Consider the following 17,102-nt stretch of genomic DNA (forward strand, 5'->3'; position numbering starts at 1 on the left):
GTCCCTTTCGGTGCAGTGCGCACATTCAGCGACATGAACTATTCTTGGTTGACTGGGTTTTGCACGGCAGCATTCAGCTGCATGCTTGGTGGCAACGCGTTGGCCGGGGTGAAATGGAATTGCTGATGAAAATTGCCGCACGCTTCATCACATGTAAGCTGTAACAGAGCGATTCAGCATCGCTGGTCATCAGACATAGCAAGCCGCGCGTGTTGCGACACATGCTTGTTTGACTGGACAGGGCTCATGGTGCGCAGGTGAACAACAGGCGGACACCTTCCGGAAACTTCTTTGGGCTCGTCAACCCCGGATTGCCAAGGGAGGACTTTGAGATGCCGGTTCCCAACAAAGCGCCTGGATGCATTCAGCAGGTACAGACGATGTGCTCTGCTCAACATTGTGCTAGCAGTGACACAAATAAAACACTTTTTGTTTGAACAACATAACATTATCCTCTCAAGACCAGCACTTCCTTACAACGCTCGTCTTCTCGTTGCTTCCTGGAACACAGGTCAATGTGGTTCCTTTGCTGCATTTCCCACGGAATGTTCAAGAGCCATCAAAAGAACACCTGGGCTACGTTCCCCAGGTGAACTGTCTGCAGATATTGATTCGTCCATGTATGCTTGCCTACATGATGATGATAATGGTAATGGTCATGAATCCCAAGCAGCACTTGAAGTTGCCAAAGTCCCTGAGGATGCGGTAGTGACATGAACGTGCATCATCGGATCAGCAGTGTATCGGGCGGACATGACGCACGATTTGCAGCATTGCGTTCACATTCATACTCAAATGGACAAGCGTACCTGTGAAAAGGTGTCTGTGTGTTCAGGAGGCACTGATACAGTCCGGCAGATGCCCAGCCCCGCTCCCATCCTCAAAGGTCACCTTTGAGCTGCCCAAGTCCAGCAAGGTTGGGCAGCATGGGCACTCGGGCCACGTTGGCGACACAGCCTCAACAGCCGCAGAGCGATCCAGCAGGTCCTGGTTGATGACTCACCAAATAGGTACGCTGAGAGGATATGAATAAACCCATCGGATATGAAGCCATACTCATCGAAGCTTTGGTCATGCGCACCTTGCATGCCGATGCTTACCAACGACGAAACAGAGGTACAAGTACCCTTGGAGTTATAGGACAGAGCGGCTGCAATTAATAGCATGCTGTGTGTTGCAGTCTTGTGCACGTTCTGCTTTCGACCCCAAATACCTCGCTACTTTGCCAAGCCAGCGTGGGACAAGGGTGACTCCATGTCCGCAGAAAACTATTGTTCTGCCAGACTGTGTCATTTGCTGCTTTCTACGCCTAAACATCATGGGCTTTGGGAACAAACATGGAGGTAGACACCATTCTGGCCAGAACTAACACGAGCGTTCTGGTGCCGCCCCAATTGCGGCTGTAATGAGTTTCCCGCTGCCACCCCCGTTGCCCTGCGATACAATTTACTGCTGCCAAGAACCAACGCCGCAATCGAAGCTACGCCTGCAGTCCTGTATGAAGGAGATCAGGTATCTGCCTGCGCACGTGTGAAACGGGGTGGGTGGCAGGTGGCCTTCGCAAGTTCACATTAGCAGCTGTGATTCGTTTCGACTTTGCCAACAGGTATCTTTGAACGACAATGTACATTGCATCCTACACAAGAAGACAAGCATGAAGTGTGCATATACATGGTCAAGCACCCGGTTGTGACGTCATCATCTCGCTGCAATTCTGTGAGGACTTGAGTGTGGCAGTGCACCGACTGAATGTATGGAGTCGGAGTTGTATTGTTATGGTGCTCAGAACAATACAACTCCTGTCATGTATGCCTTTGTCCCAGATACTCTTGTCACAGCTTATCAAACTTCCAGTTTCTCAATCATTTGCAGAGTCTGTGACATTCTAGGTCTACACCCCTCTCGCGAGAATCGTCTCCAGCGCAATTTGCGATGAGAAGCATGCTGGCATGCAGGTGACAGGACTGTAGGGAAGGAGGTTGCCAAGCACATCAACTCCAGCCGGACCCCGTCGGGTGGGTTTGCCACATTTGATCTGGCAAAGGCGCCAAAATGAGCTTCCGCCCGAGCAGACAGATGAGATTGTCCCCGTTCTTTGGTCGGGCATTCCTGCCGACTCAGCCCAATTTCGAAGCGTGAAATGTGGCATGGCCAATTGCAGTGCACCTTGCATGTTGAACCACCTCTTCTCTGTCGAATGCTTGCTAGACATGCGACAAACGTGCGAAGCCAAAGACACTGCTCGTGAAGGTTGATGAAGTTCGAGTTCTGCAGAGAAGCACTGACAGCTGCCGGCTGCCCTGTACTGCTCATGGCACAGCCCGATGCAGCATGATGATGTGTCAATGGAGCATGTGGTTTCAGTCAGTCCCAAGTTGCTTGGAAACGCCGGGTGGTCAAGGTCCTTGCTGGTAGTGAGTGGTAAACTCAGGTTGCAATGTTCGAACGCTCGGCCTGGCCCTTGAAGAAGAAAACCACTGACACAATGACCTTCCATGCCTGGCTATCACGTCATGCTCAAAACCATCTGTTGGAGATCGAATCCCATGAATCTATGCCATCCTTCACACCACATTATGCCTTGTGGTGTTACATTGCCATGGAAATAAGAAGAATAAGAAAGACACAAAAGTTTGCACGTTTGTAGGGCTGTACAAAAGCGTAGGTGGCGTCACATCTCTTGGATCAGCACCTATAGAACAAGGAAATCAGTGCATCTGGTACCATATTCACACATTTACACAGAAGGCTTACACGATTGACGGCCTGCCCATGCTCATGTCTATGCAGCTGTGGGCATCCTGTCGCAATGCAAGCTCTAGACTTGAGACATCGCGCCCTCGGGACTCCTCGGGATGCTTGAGAGGCATGCATCTCGTATCACGCATTTCCGCCACTCGTGTCGGGATCTTCTGGCGCTTCCTCCGCCACAGGCGGCAGGGGCTCTCGAGGGGACAGAGAGGGAGCGTTAAAAATGGTTGAAACTCTTCTGGCGGCGATGGTGTGCTGTGCGGCCGCCTTCATCGTCCTCTCGGGGGCTCGGTCGCTGTCCAGCAGGTCCTCCATCTGCAGGCGCACCATGCAAGAATTGCTCGTGTTTGTTAAACCATGATGACCAAACAATCTGAGCGATCTTAACGATGACGACCGAATGATCGTCGTCATGATCAATGAATGCAGCGAAAGCTGTCACGCCGGTTTGGTTTCAGTCGTCATGGTTCAGCAATGTTACCTGGCGGCATACCACCCATTACTGCACTTGCTTTCATTCAATCCGTGCACTACCTTCAGGCTTCACTCCACAGGGACTGCTTTTGACAAGTGGGCGCCGACATCAACGAAAGTGCTCGACACGTTTGAGAGGGCTGCATCGTCCATGACATTGCCCGCAATCTGCTGCCGGCTCAAGGAATGAGCACGAACATGACGTACTTGCGGTGGCTATCTGATGAAAAGTATTTCAGGGATATGAGTCACGCTGCACAGGCGATTTCACGTGAAGTTTAAGCCTAAACGGAACCGCCACTGCATGCGCTCAAACCCAAAACGCTTCGCCAGATTGAGGTTTTCGTTTCTGTACCAAGGTTCATGCGGTTCCAGGTATCCAGATCAACAAAATAGCAATAAATCGATCAGGATCAATCAGGAATCACGCCATGTCCTCGCCGCCAAGAAACGCGGCGAGAGGGATGCACTCTGGGGAGTTATAGCGAAAACCCACAAGCCGTGTTGGCCAGATCATCGTACCTCCTGCGTGACTTTCCCGATTGTCATCGTCCGTAGGGCCGTCCGCGTCTCCTTTTTTGGCCATTCCTCCTCCGCCCGCAGAGCACCCTTCAGTCGCTCGTTGCTTTCCAGGAGCCTTTTGACTTCCTCCTTCACGCTTTGCAGCTCAAGCGACGTCTCTCTGCAGTCCTCCTGCGCGTTGGCAAACCTCTCTTCTGCTACCATGATCCTCTCTTCCATCGCTATCAGGTGCTTGTGCATGTCCCGCCTGCACGCCACAAGCATGATCACCGATCAAGCCCGCAGCTGGGTCAAGCAGAGACCATTCCTGTGTTACGTAAGCCGGCACAACACCACAGCGGACTGAAAAGAAACACCTGACTTGCAACACAGTCCCTTCCACCGACCTTAGCCTCTCAAGTCTCCGCAGCACAGATAGGGAGCATCAAGCTCGTGCGTTTTGCCGCAAGATCAGCCACCATTGTGGGCACCACTTACTGCCAAGAGACAGATCTGGCTTCTGCCTGCTCTCGCAGACGAGAGAAAGCTCATCTTTATGAGGAGCCGGTCAGACAAGAAACACCGATCTGATCTGCAGGAACATCACTGCCAGCTCTGTGTACGCGGATCGATTCAGGATACGTCAATCAGGTCAACCCCCCACCTGAATTGAGCCGCCGCCGCAGCGGCCTGTATGTACGCGTCTTCTACAACTTTCTCCTTCGCGCCCTCGGAAGCCGCGAGTTGCTTCTTGAGCTCCATATTTTCGCGCGCACAGCGGACCGCATCATCGAGAACGCCATCCAGCTCGTCCTTAATCTCCCGCAACAGCGGCGCGTAGCTCTCGAACCCTCCGATGAACTCCTCAAACACCGCGCTGTGCACGAGCAGCCGGAGGTTTGCCGCCACTTCCTTGCGCCGCCCCGTCGTGGATGCCCCGCTCGACGCTTCCAACACCGCCTCCCACATGCCCTCCCGCAAGAGCCGTTCAAGCACGAGGAGCAGGCGAGGCGGCTGTGTTGAGTTGCGGGGGAACACCTGCAGTGTTCATAAATGATGCACTCTCACATAGCAGATAGCAATTGATGCTACTTAGGATTGTTACATAGACTGGTACAGGTCAATGTTGCACAGGCTGATGAGAGGCACCAGGGTTGCAATTGCAAAACTTGCAAGCACGTCATGGAACGTCAGCAGTCGGTGATTCTACTTGTGTGTTGACTCTGGTCTTTAGAAATTACTTTGTTTGATGATCGGTTCTTGCCACCTCCCCTTAGCAGAAGGCTCCCTCACAGGTCTAAATCGAGACTTAGACAGCGACAGAATCAAATGCATCTATGGGAGCGACAAGCACGGCACAAGAGACTGGCGAACGATGATGCGTTGTTTTACAACACTGCCGCATCCACACGGACATTGACAACGCCAAGTACTATTTGGATCAGTGCTACCACGTCTGATCTCAACATTCTCTCTAGTTAAAGTGTTGAAGGATCAAACTGTGGCAATCGGTACCAGCGACATAAAGTCCCATCTGGCTTGCAGGCGCAGCACCTCAACATAGCCGTATTCAGTGTTTGGCTTGAGGCGCGCTCGGCGAGGGGCCAGTAGGGGAGGGTTCTTGCCCTTTGCGCGTGCCTTGAAAGCTTCCGACAAGTACTGCTGCATCTCCGCGGTTGCGTGTGCGTAAAGGCGCTTTGCGGTGATGTTCTGGACTCCTTGGAACAGGTCCACATCGATGTAGTCATCGCCTGTGTCCCCCTTTGCTGTCCCTGCTGGCTCTGGCGGGGCTGACTCATCGTGTTTTGTGCTCCTGATGTCAACGGAGCTGCCTGAGGGCTGCTGTGCAAGTTGCATGGCCGAGGGTCGGGCGCCCACTAGCAACTTGCACAGGCGGTGCCAGGTTGGGGGAGTGGAAGGCGAAACGTTCCGAGGAGCGTTGGTTGCTCACGGTTGTGGCACTGGGTCTTGTGTGTGGCGCCTATCTGCGGTATGGCGGGGTCGCTCGGCTCGGGCTGTCTTTCAACTCTTTTAAGTTTCGCTGGCGCCGACTCGTGCGAGAAGAAACATGATGACGATGGGGCAGATGGTGCGAGGGTTGCATCATCAGGTCAGATGCATACCACAAGACCGCTTGAGATCCAATGCCCACCCCAAGCATATGCAAGTGGATGCTCGCCCATTGCAACGCCTGTAAGTTGGCTGATGATGATGATGTAATGATGATGTGTCTTTTTACAACACTACCGCACACCCGCAGTGCGGGGAGTGATGTTATCAAGGATGGATTTGTCACCAATGCGCTACGGGAACTCAGAATCGGCTCATGTAGGGGCACTGCTATCATGTACCAGCGTTCTCTTCAAGTTTTAGCTCGTGCCAGCGGCCGCGTGTTTATGACAGGCTTGCTTGTTCCGACCGCTGACGTTCAATGAGCTGTATCACTTCGAATGTGCTGTCGTTGTTTCTTGTTGTCTATTTCTTGCCATCATCTATGTGATGTAATGATGTGTCCCTTTACAACACTACCGCACACCCGCATGGACATTGGCAACGCCAAGAACTACTTGGGAACGGTGCTGCTTGTTTCACTTGCACCTTGAAGTGCTTGGGAGGGGGGTTTCCATGCAGATAGAAGCTGTGAATCTGAGGAAATAAAGCTCTTATGCATTGCATCCCGGGGTTAAGCGCCAATAAAGAGCTCGTTGATGTTACCCGTATGCTCTGGAGGTATCTCAAGCGGTGCCTGGCGTGGGCACGAAAAGTTGCAAGTTGATGAAGACCACATCGCTGTCGCTGGTAGCTATGGATACCAGCTGTATAAGCATACTCATGAGGTTTCAGCAAACTGGTTGAAGGTGTTGCCTCGCAAAACGCACCATACGTCTTGAATGTTCTCTGCATCACCTCTGAACCCCTGAGTTGGTTACGAGTCGAGATGTCGCTAATCGTGGGTTCGCATTGGGGTATAATGAGAGGGTTGAAGCACACGTCGAACATCGGATTCAAAGGCCCGCATAATGTGATGCCGAAAATGGGTTGGTCTGCACAACGTGATGCCTGAAAAAGTTGCGTGGTGGATGCTTACAAGAGCTGTGGCTTGGAGCTGGCTACGGCATTGAATCGAGTAGACGTCAAGGGCATGCTCACTTAGGAGATGATGTAATGTCGTTGCGTAAGCTATTGCGCTGCCGAAATCATGCCGCTTGCTATTGTTTGGGTGTTTTGGGCGTTACACGTTCTTCCCTATCTGTATCCACCTGATAGCCCATAGGCCACCCTGCGTCAACTCACCAAGTCACTTGGCAAGTGTGTTTCGCTGTATCATACGGCACAAAACGAGGGATTTTGATTAAACAATACGAATCCCAGGCTGTGGCACAGCGCTTGAGTAATGGTGGTGAGGGTCGTGACGGTCGTTCTGGGCATGCAGCACATGTCTAGCGGCATGTCGCTGGAGATTATAAGATCTTGACACATGTCAACTGAATCGACGAACATGAGAGTCTGAAAGTAATTTGTTTTTCACTAGCCCTCATTGTCCAAGACACCAGCACGGCCGTCACTGCGTCGTTTGTACTGTAGTACATGTAGTACACATTCATGAAACGATGCCAACATGTGGTTGCAGCACCATATACTCTTTGACATTTCATATTATATGTATAAAAGCACTTATGGTCTTCAGTTCTGACGATGTCCAGAACAGCTCTGCAAGACCCTGGCGCAGCTTGGCCAAACACCCCTGGCAGTCTCGGTGCCGCAGAAAGCTGCGATAGGAGCACCTCACCTGCAAACGAGTACTTTAACCGAATAAAGTCGACTTTGAGCCTGCTGGAGGATAGCCTGGGCTCCGCATGGTGCCAGCGCTCATCGGATAGGCGCGCTGCATCCACTATCACCTGATCATCACACATGGCGCATGCGAACTATTTCGAAACAAGTGCTGTCAATCTACCTCGCAGTCATATGCCTCAAAATATTCTGAAGAAGTTGAGGGATGGAGTGCAATGATTGGTTGTCGCTGTCGCTGTCGACAGAGTGCAGAGCTAGCGCGGCTGCGGACACCCCGTCAGCCGAACATCCGGTCCGACAGCTGAGCCTCAGCCTGGGCAGTGATCGACTCGTTCACTCGTTCACAGACGCGTCAGCGTATGTTGGCAGGTAATTGAAGTCACCTGCACGACAATTCGTCTAGCACGTCGCCTTGCCACGCATCGTTGCCAGACCCTGTGGCAATACCTGGGTACCTGACAGTACTCCGTTCTCAATGCAGGCAGGCGGGGGAGCTGTGCACAAATGACACGAATGTGCACAGCGTCAGAGCATGCGGTGAACATGGCGTGGTGGGAGCTCTACAGCATGGGATCCTCGACATAGCAGGATGTGGCATGCACAGCGCAGCTGAGTCAGCAAGCCGTGAAGCGCACCACACTCGTGGGCAGCGAACGCCGCCCAAGCACCTCAGTAGCCAGGTGTGGAGGGGGATGATGCAACTCATGACAAAACCTGTGTTGCTCCCCGATTTGAAGGTACATGACCAGAAGCAGTGAGCATCCCTGGAGAGCTCACTGCTCAACTTCAGTGTTTCGTCAGACTGGGGTTCGACCCTGTGTCTGTCCCCATACAGGCATCCGAAACCATCTTTGTCGCCACCCTTCAACGCGGACCCCAGAGGTAAAACATGAAAGTCGAGCATGACAGCAAAACAGACACCGTTGACAGAGGCGATCAGATGCTAACACCACGGCCTCGCCATGCAGGTAGTCTCAAGTCCTCGAGCGGGAAATGCAATGCGTGACAATGATCCTTGTCACATTCGCCCAGCGCTCGAACGCGAACCCAACCGCGTTTGCAGCAGCACAACATGCGAAGGTCAAGGGCCATTCCCGTTTGTCCACAGGCTCTTGCGTGACGCTTCCAAGTGCTCCCATGCGCAGGCGCAGCCGCGTTTGGGATTGTCTGAGGCGGTACGCGATGTCTTGTTGCGTCAACGTCCCCTCAGCGATGTTGGGCGCCCCCCCCCCTCTTTCACCAGCTCTGACTCAATGCTTGGTGCGGATGGCGCGTATGCTTTGAGCGACCCTGGCCTGAAGCCCTCAGGCCCACTTCCTCTTCACACAGGGCTGTTAGCAGGGGGCAGACAGATGGAGGCAGAGCTAGGCCCCTCAGGCCCGTCAGAGCGTGGGGACCTGATGCATTGGTGTTTGAGGACTGATAGTTCTCGATGCAGGCACCACCGGCAGCACGAATGTGCCGCTCTGCAACAACAACAAACACCTTGGGAGGTGCGGACGATGCCACGATCTGTGGCTACTCAATGTAGCTTTGAGCAACAACGTCGGCACACCACCCGCAGGACTGGTGGTGATAACTGTAGTCCAGCATTAGACGTCCATGACAGGTTGAGCCAAGAGCAAGAGCATGCACTATCCGACACCACTACCTGTAACGGGGCAGCCCCTTGGAGCGCACCAGTCACACAGCCCTCACGGGCACAGCTCTCTGAGCATGCGGCGTGTGAGTGGCAACAGTTTGGTCGCCGCTCTTTCAGCAGTGACAGGGACGGCAGGTGGAGGGCTGAGTGGCAGCACAAGTGGGAGCGCGCAAAGCACGGTCAAATGGCCGGCCTATTGCAGCAGCTTCGGCAGCGCTTGGCATTCTCTCGCAAGAATTCAGAGAGGGCCGATTACCCCTCGCCTCCGGCCAACCAACGTTGGGGTCCAGTCACACGCCGCAGCCCGACTCCCATCGTCTATGCCCCTCACTACTGTCGCGATCACGATGACGAGCAGCAACACACCGCCCCGTCGACCCCTTTCGGCCGTGCTGCGTTCGGCCCCACCTTTCCATCAACGCCGGCGCTGGCGTGCACGACGCCGAGTACGAGCTCCCAACAGACATACCAACAACATGCCCACACACTTCACGCGGCCGACGCTCACGGCTGTCTCGCAGGCAGCTGCAAATCGAGGGTGCACCCGCACGCTGATAGGCATCGAGGCTGCGGCACAACAAGCACGGAGGTATGTGACTCACGATGCCATGAGTCAGACGTACGGTTGGCGTTGGCCGAGCTGCGACGGTCGCATTCAGCGGATACTATTCAGCACGTCCGGGATCGCATGCCTCCTAATGGGCAAAGCATCGAGTATGCCTGCCTCTTTGCCGATGACAACCTGGACACCCGGCCAGCTAGCGATCCTCGACGTCGCTGCTTGGAGCATCATCCCCTCAGCGATGCTAGACGCCTGCACACTCCGAAGGTGATACAGCGCTCGAATGGTGCTGACAATTCGAAAGCGACTCCCCATGGCGCAAGCCATCCTCTCCAGCCTAGCATGTTCCCAAAACATCCGGCACAGAAAAGCAGAGATGCAGACAAGAAAAGCGCTTGGAACGACGTGAGACCGTACGAACTCTCACGCGGAGAGGTGATTCAGCAGGAGGGCCTACTCCCAAAACTTGCCGGCAACGCACCAGAGCATGAAAGGCCTCCCTGTAGCTTGCATGAGCCTGCACCAGCTGCGGCGAGTCATGCGTGCCGGAAACAGCGTGACGCAAATGACGTGGAGGTACGAATCGCGCGGCTCCACGACCAGATCATAGGGTACAAGGACCTCGCTGTTGCTGCCCTGGGGCTGGTGCAGAGCCTCTCGGACGCGCCAGCGGCGCCAGGAGGGGCTGCAGCATTACCCAGTGACGCAAACACGAACCGAGGAAACACGCGTGATGCGGATGCCGTGCGGAAGCTTTTGCGATCGAAAGATGTGCCCCGCAGCTCTCAATCGCCCCGAGGTGCTGTGCTGAGTTCCAACGGGGCCCATTTTATTGGACAGGCCAAACAGAAGGACATCACGGCTCGTGGCCGGACCCCGCGGGGTCTTGATGAGATGCAGCACAGCACAGGGGTCCGCCGATCCTTGACTTGCCACCCTCCTGCAGCGCCTCGTCGTAGGGCCGATCCTCGGCTTTTTGCGGATGAGCACACTTCACGTGAGGCTCGTAAGGCTGCGCCAGGAGATCGAGAGCAGCAGCGGGCGAGACGTTGGCACAGCGCTCGAGGTCCGCCACTTGAGCCTGAGCGCCCTATCATGCTGATGGCTGCAGCAGGGCAACGCACGGACCTCTCCTCCTCTTGCAGCACGCTATCAGAGCAGCAGCAGAAAAGAGTGAGACGAGGACGTAGAGTGCGGAGCACCCCCTCAGCTTCGGCACCGGCGACGCCGCGTTTGGCAATTACGCTTGCACAGCTGTCGTCGAGTCTGAGACATCGAAGCACGCTTCCAGAGCGCATGGGCAGGCGGCCGCATGGTGCCGCAAGCCACGACAGGGAGCGCGTACTGCATCAAAGCGCGTCGGAGGATGGGTCTCTCTCTGTGGTGTTCCGTACTATGCAAGAGAAGTGGGCTCTTGGCAGAGGGGAGAGGGGCGGCGGGCGCCAACGCAGCAACTCGAGGCCATCCGGTGGGAGGAAGAGGGGCCAACAGTCCAGGCGCCGGAGCGCTGGGCAGGACGACAACGAAAGTGGCTCTCTGGAACTGCGTGCACCGGTGCATGATGTTAGAACTGCGCATGCGAATGAGGCGGGGGGCGGGCTATCGCGCGATCATGCTCGAGGTCTTGCGCTGGTGCTGACAATGCAGCAGGAGCTCAAGATGCTCGTCCACGCAGTGGGGGAAGCGCTTGACGAAGGGACGAGCGGGAGCGTCAGGGCCCCTGAGCCTGCCAGGGCTGGGAATCCCCTCCAGAAGCATTATGGGGGCGTGCATTCCAAAACAAATGATGATACATCGCAGCGGACTGGCCATGCACTGGAAAACGAGTCCGGCAAGGGGATGTCCATCAGTGCTGTTGAGCAGCGGCTGGCCCAGCTCGTTTCTCGGTGCCGGGGATTCAAAAGGCAGCTCAGGGCTGGGGGAGTTCTCGGCAGTGACCGGGATCGGGAAACTCCTTTGGAGGAGGGTGAAAGGTACGCTTTGTGATGATGTGTCTTCTTACAAGAGTACCGCATCCATTTGCAAAGATAGTAACACCATGCTCCGACATGCATTACTGTGCACCTTGCAGATGCTTAATGACCGTGTACCGGTATGGGTTGCTTGCGCGGAATCGGAGTCTGCGGGTACTTCTTGATTTGCGGATGTCAATCCAGCAATCTGCTGAAAGTGGGCAGATGGGCAGATGCATGCCCTTTGGGAGCTTCTTACTGAATGCCCGTTTCTGCATATTGGATCATCGCTACCATACCAAACCTGTCAAATTTAGTCAGCCGAGGCGGATACGGAGCATTCATTTTACTCAGGTCCCATCAGCGGGCGGCGAGAGGGCTAAATGGGGCCTTGTATGTAGCTCAGACTTTTCACTCTCCTTCTCACAATCGTCATTTGCCACAACGGAACGTTCATCAGTTTTTTTTCCTGGTCCAGATCATCTCTTCACCTTGTTACCTCATCTGCACAGACGGTTGCGCCCCGCAGCTGTGTTGAATGTCTGTGGGATGCAGTGCAGTGGTCGTAACCGCTCACGATCGCTGCAGGTTCGATGGCAGGCACCTCAGTCTCGGCTTTGAAGAGACACATCACAGTGGGCCTACATCAACAACCAGTGCGACGGTGTGGGAAGTCACCATCCCGCAACTGGACAGCCGCCTGGCAGAGCATGCGCAACTCGAAAGGAGCCAAAAGCGGTCGTTTGTGCGAGCACATGGGCAGAGACAGCACCTGCCCTTACATTCTGCACGGCTCGAGAGCTATGTCACAGATCAGCTAGCTGCCCTCAAAAGAGCAATATAGTACCAACATCCAGGTTGACAGATCATTTGCACCAGAAATGCACCTCACAGATGCAGGAACGTTGCAATGACAGTCAAGCTAGAACGTCGTATGAAACCAAAAACGGAACACATCAACGCGGGAAAATTGTGATTGCAGGTATTCATGGATGAACGGCAACAGTAACGCTGCAGAGTGGTGAGTAGGCTGACAGTACCGCCGGTTCAGCAGCTGCAGTGTTGCATTGCCGTCCATGCATAGTAGGCACTCTGACCCATTGTGCTGGAGTCAGAGACAACACCAATCCCCATGAAAGATTAGCAGAACATCTTGCTTGGCATGTGCTCAATGCGTAATGTATCCATTCAAGATGGAGTGCTTGAGACCTTCGTGGCCCAAAGGGACTGCCTCTCCTGGCCTTGTATGTTGCGAGTTCACCGATGACTTGCCTTGCTTAACCTTACCCATGGCAGCAGATGCTAGTGAAAGGGGGGGAATGATGTTGTTACATCAGGCAGCCGTGACCGGTTGATGAAAACATTATGGCGTAAAAATCACAATTGCAACATATGGTGGGCAGTCGCTAGCGCCAAGGAGGGTCTTGCGCTCACACAGGTGGACCAATCAGCGTGCTCAGGACTTCGGCTGGTGAATACTTCTGAGCTGGCTCGGAGCAGAGAGGGCCGTTGTAGATCTGCACAGCCAGCAAATGTTGTCAGTACACATCATCCCAATTCCCATTCATGTACTGAAATACTGCCTCATGTGCTGCAAAAAGGTACCCAATGAGGTACCTGATTGCACATGAGGCAGTCCGCATGAGGCAGTCCGCAGAAGCCACACTGCTCTCCAACTTGCTTGGCCACTCATCTGCCGCGGTTTTGAGCCCTCTACCTGCTATTCAAGGACATACATATCCGGGATGGATGCAGACTATCAAGCTATGCCGCCATCATGGGCGCATACGACATCTAGACATCTACATGCTTCGTACATAATGATGATGACAAGGACGACGATGTATCCACAACAATACCGTATCCTCATGGACATGGACATGCATGTCTGGTATGACTGACCTGATTCGTCGAAGATGAGCACAGAGTCGCGTCTCCTTAGAGTTATATCGCAACAACTTCACATGCGAGGGCGTTCCTGCCAAGGCCGTCGCTGTCACAATCAACACACAGCACCGTCAGGTAAGTTTGTCACCACACGCAAAGGTTCCAAGCGACACCGTTTGAGCATCGAAAGAGCTAGCACGAGCCACCTCCGCACTCAGACAAGTCCATCCCGAGATACTCAGCATGCTGCTCCCAGGGTGCACAGGGCATTGCAATGTCCTCGTGGATGCAGCAGTGATGTACACAGGCACATAGGCGAGCTCACAGGCTGAAGTTCAACCAAACTAAACGAAAGTGTACTGCAAGAGCTGAGACCGTGCAGCGGTCGGCCTAGATGAAAATGTATCGTTTTACTGCACTGCCGCATCCACAAGGACAATGGTAACTCCGAAAACTACTTGGGATTCAGTGCTACCGTTACCATACCTGAGCCCTTGAGCACACAAATTAATCATGATTGGAAGTGAGGGGTGCGGGGTTGTTGCGCACCTGCAATACATTGACGTTCTTGGAGTAGACAAGCTGGGGCAGGAGCTTGGGGGTCATGAGCAGGCATTGGGGGGTGCCGCGCTCGGTGGCGGCGTCGACCATAGCCTGGAAGACCTTGCGTTCGTTTGTGGTGTCCATTCCCTGGTTGATCTCATCCACGACTCGCAGCGGCGTCTGCGTGATGTTCTGAAGGGAGAGGAGGTACATGATGGTGGACACCGATCGCTCGCCCCCCGATTGCCGATGTGCGTCTAGCACCTGCAAACTCCCGCTTGGTAAAATGTGAGCTTGAACATTTACATACACTGATGTCAGAATCAAAGGCACAAGAGTCTGCCTTGGTGTCAGGAATACGCTTCTGTACACGCTTAAAACATATTAAGTATTTACAGACGCGTATGCCTTACACAAAAAATGTTGATGTTTTCGACATTGTGTAGAATTGTGTAGCTCCTGCTCTATCGAATGGGCAGGCAGCAACACTTTTGCACAGCGCCAGTGCTGCAGCACCGAGGACGGAGAAAAGCGGACCTCGAGCTCTTCGTTGGCGCGGAACTTGACGCGGATTTCGATGGCGTAGTTGTTGTAGTTCTCGGCGTCTTCGCGGAGCCCGACCTCGCCCACGCTACCGATGCGTTTGAAGTTCTCTGAGAACTTGGCCGAAATTGCCTCCACCTTCTCCTTCAGCTCCGGCAACCATTTCTGCCTCGCATCCTCCAGCTCGCTCTGCATCCCGCACGGACGTCAAACTCACACCAGCACAGTTTCTCACGCTCATGCTGGACGATGTGTGCCAACAACACCCCCCTCCCTTCCCCCCCGGCCCGATCGCCACCTCCATCACCTTTTCGTGACAGTCACGACGAATTTCAAGTCTTCCTTAGTTACACGCATCGTCCAGACCAAAGTACGCCAATCTCTGCAGACATTGCTGCATCGCTTGGCTTGCTGGGTGCTCAAACTATTGTCAGGTAGCATAAGTGAGGGAGGCTGCGAATGGGGCAATGAATCAGTCATACAATTGTATATCGAGCAAACATGGCACAGCCAGTTTGGCGCATCCGAGCCACGGCCAGGTTAGTTGGCCGCCGTCCCTTGCCTACAACGATTTCACAGCTGCAGTGATCCAGGTATGCTTGCTTGAGATGATGGTAGCACTCATTCCTACATGGTACTTGGAGCTGCCAGTGTCCCCACCGGAGAACTCCACAGCACGGGACGTCGTGCACAGAGGCAACAAACATGCTTCTACATGGTTCACGATCCGCCGGCCGCATGCTCCCTTCGATATGCTTTCCCGCCGCACATTCCTGCGACATTGCTGCTGCATACTCATTTCGTGTGGGCCATATGGATGTGGCAGCGTTGCAAGATTAATTGTTTAGAAATTTAAGATCAATCTGATAATTACCTCATACTTGAAGGATACACCATCATCAGTGAGCTCGCCACAGCTGGAGCGAGATGCCAGCCAGGGGGGGCGGGCAACGCACCTTGCTGGTGTTGAGCTTGGCGGTGAGCTGCAAGTCCTTCGCCTCGCGCTCCGCAATCTCAGCCGTCAGCTGCCGGTAGCGCTCCACCGTACCAGGGTCCCCAACAGCGATCGACTGAGCCTTGTCCTCAAGCACGCTGGCCTGAGCGTCGCACTCGTCGTCATCTGCAGGCAGCTTTGCCAGTGCCGCGTGCTCGGCGCGGTTCGAGAGCGGCAGCAGTGCCTCAGCGAGACTGGATGCTGCGGTCAGCTTGGTGTTGGCAGCGTCCCGTGCTGTTTTGCGGGCAGCTGCCTCGTGCTGGACCTGCTGCAGTTCCGCCTGCTCGGTTTGCAGCTGTGCTTGGAGCGCTGCAATCTCCTCCTGCAATTGCCATGCATGTTTGAATGGCATGGCTTTGCTTTTCTCCACTCTAGATTACCCAAGTAGTTCTCGGAGCTGCCAATGTCCATGAGAATGCGGTAGTGATGTAAAAAGATACATCATTACATCACATAGATATTGGCAAGAAATAGACAACAAGACACAACCAGCACAATTGAAGCCATACAGCTCATCGAACGTCAGCGGTCGGAACAAGCAAGCCTGTCATAAACGCGCGGCCGCTGGCACGAGCTAAAACGCGCATCATCATCATTACATCGCACAGAGAAAGAGCAAGAGCTACGGCTTAGGCCGAAAACAACCACATCAACACATTCGAAACAATACAGCTCATTGAACGTCGGCGGTCGGGACAGGCAAGCCTGTCATGAACGCGCGGCCGCTCGCAGAGCCAGAACTTGAAGAGAGCGCCGATACATCACACCATTACCCCTACAAAGGCCGATGCTGAGTTCACGAAGCGCGTTTGTGACAAATCCCTCCTTGATAACATCCCCTCCAGCGCTCGCTGTTGTCGCTAGAGTATTGAGCAGCTCCATAGCCCCGTTCCCCATGCGCCCGAAAGTTTCATGCGACAGTGGGTTGAAGGCATAGCCGTTGGGGTCAGCGGATTGATACTTTGTCCGCTTCAGTTGATCGCGATGCGCCGCTGCACCACCCTCTGTCTGTGCGATTTGCGCAAAGGAGGGTGCGCAGGGGTGCACCACTGAGATGTCCGCGACCGTGAGTCCGCCGGGTAGAACGAGCAAGATGTCTCCACGCGCAGCAGAGTGGGCTGCGATTGGGGCAGCTTGCACGCCAGGCAACACTCGGAGTGTTGGCTCAACAGATGATGCAATCTCAGCGCGGGAGGCAAGGCGGCGCCAAATCTCTGTGAGAATGTTGTGGCGCAACGTCATTGACGTGCACTGTGACCGGCAGGTCATCGCGTGGTCGACATCCCCCGCTCGCATGTACTGCCCACAGCAGCACGGGACGCCAGGTGCATTGGTAGGCATGTGCGTCAGACCGAGACGGTGGCGCACGGCGCCGGTGAAGTCCGAGTCTGTGAGCTGTAGCGCCATGGATAGTGGCAGCGTGTCCATCCATATGGAGGAAGCGCGACATGCTGAGCA

At 54.4% G+C, this 17,102-nt stretch overlaps 1 protein-coding gene across 1 annotated transcript; it reads right to left on the bottom strand.

Moving 5' to 3' along the window:
- Window positions 1-13,107: 13,107 nt before the first annotated feature.
- LOC149809670 (structural maintenance of chromosomes protein 5-like) lies at window positions 13,108-14,845 on the bottom strand. Its single transcript, XM_089994701.1, has 4 exons — window positions 14,605-14,845; window positions 14,418-14,515; window positions 14,114-14,371; window positions 13,108-13,194 (listed from the first exon to the last, which is right to left on the bottom strand). The coding sequence occupies exons 1-4, from the start codon at window positions 14,843-14,845 to the stop codon at window positions 13,108-13,110; spliced, it is 684 nt and encodes a 227-aa protein (XP_089850827.1).
- Between the last annotated feature and the right edge of the window lie 2,257 nt (window positions 14,846-17,102).

This window comes from Nuphar pumila, unplaced genomic scaffold (assembly GCF_984573655.1).
Source record: "Nuphar pumila unplaced genomic scaffold, dmNupPumi1.hap1.1 HAP1_SCAFFOLD_903, whole genome shotgun sequence".
NCBI classification, from domain to species: Eukaryota; Viridiplantae; Streptophyta; class Magnoliopsida; order Nymphaeales; family Nymphaeaceae; genus Nuphar; species Nuphar pumila.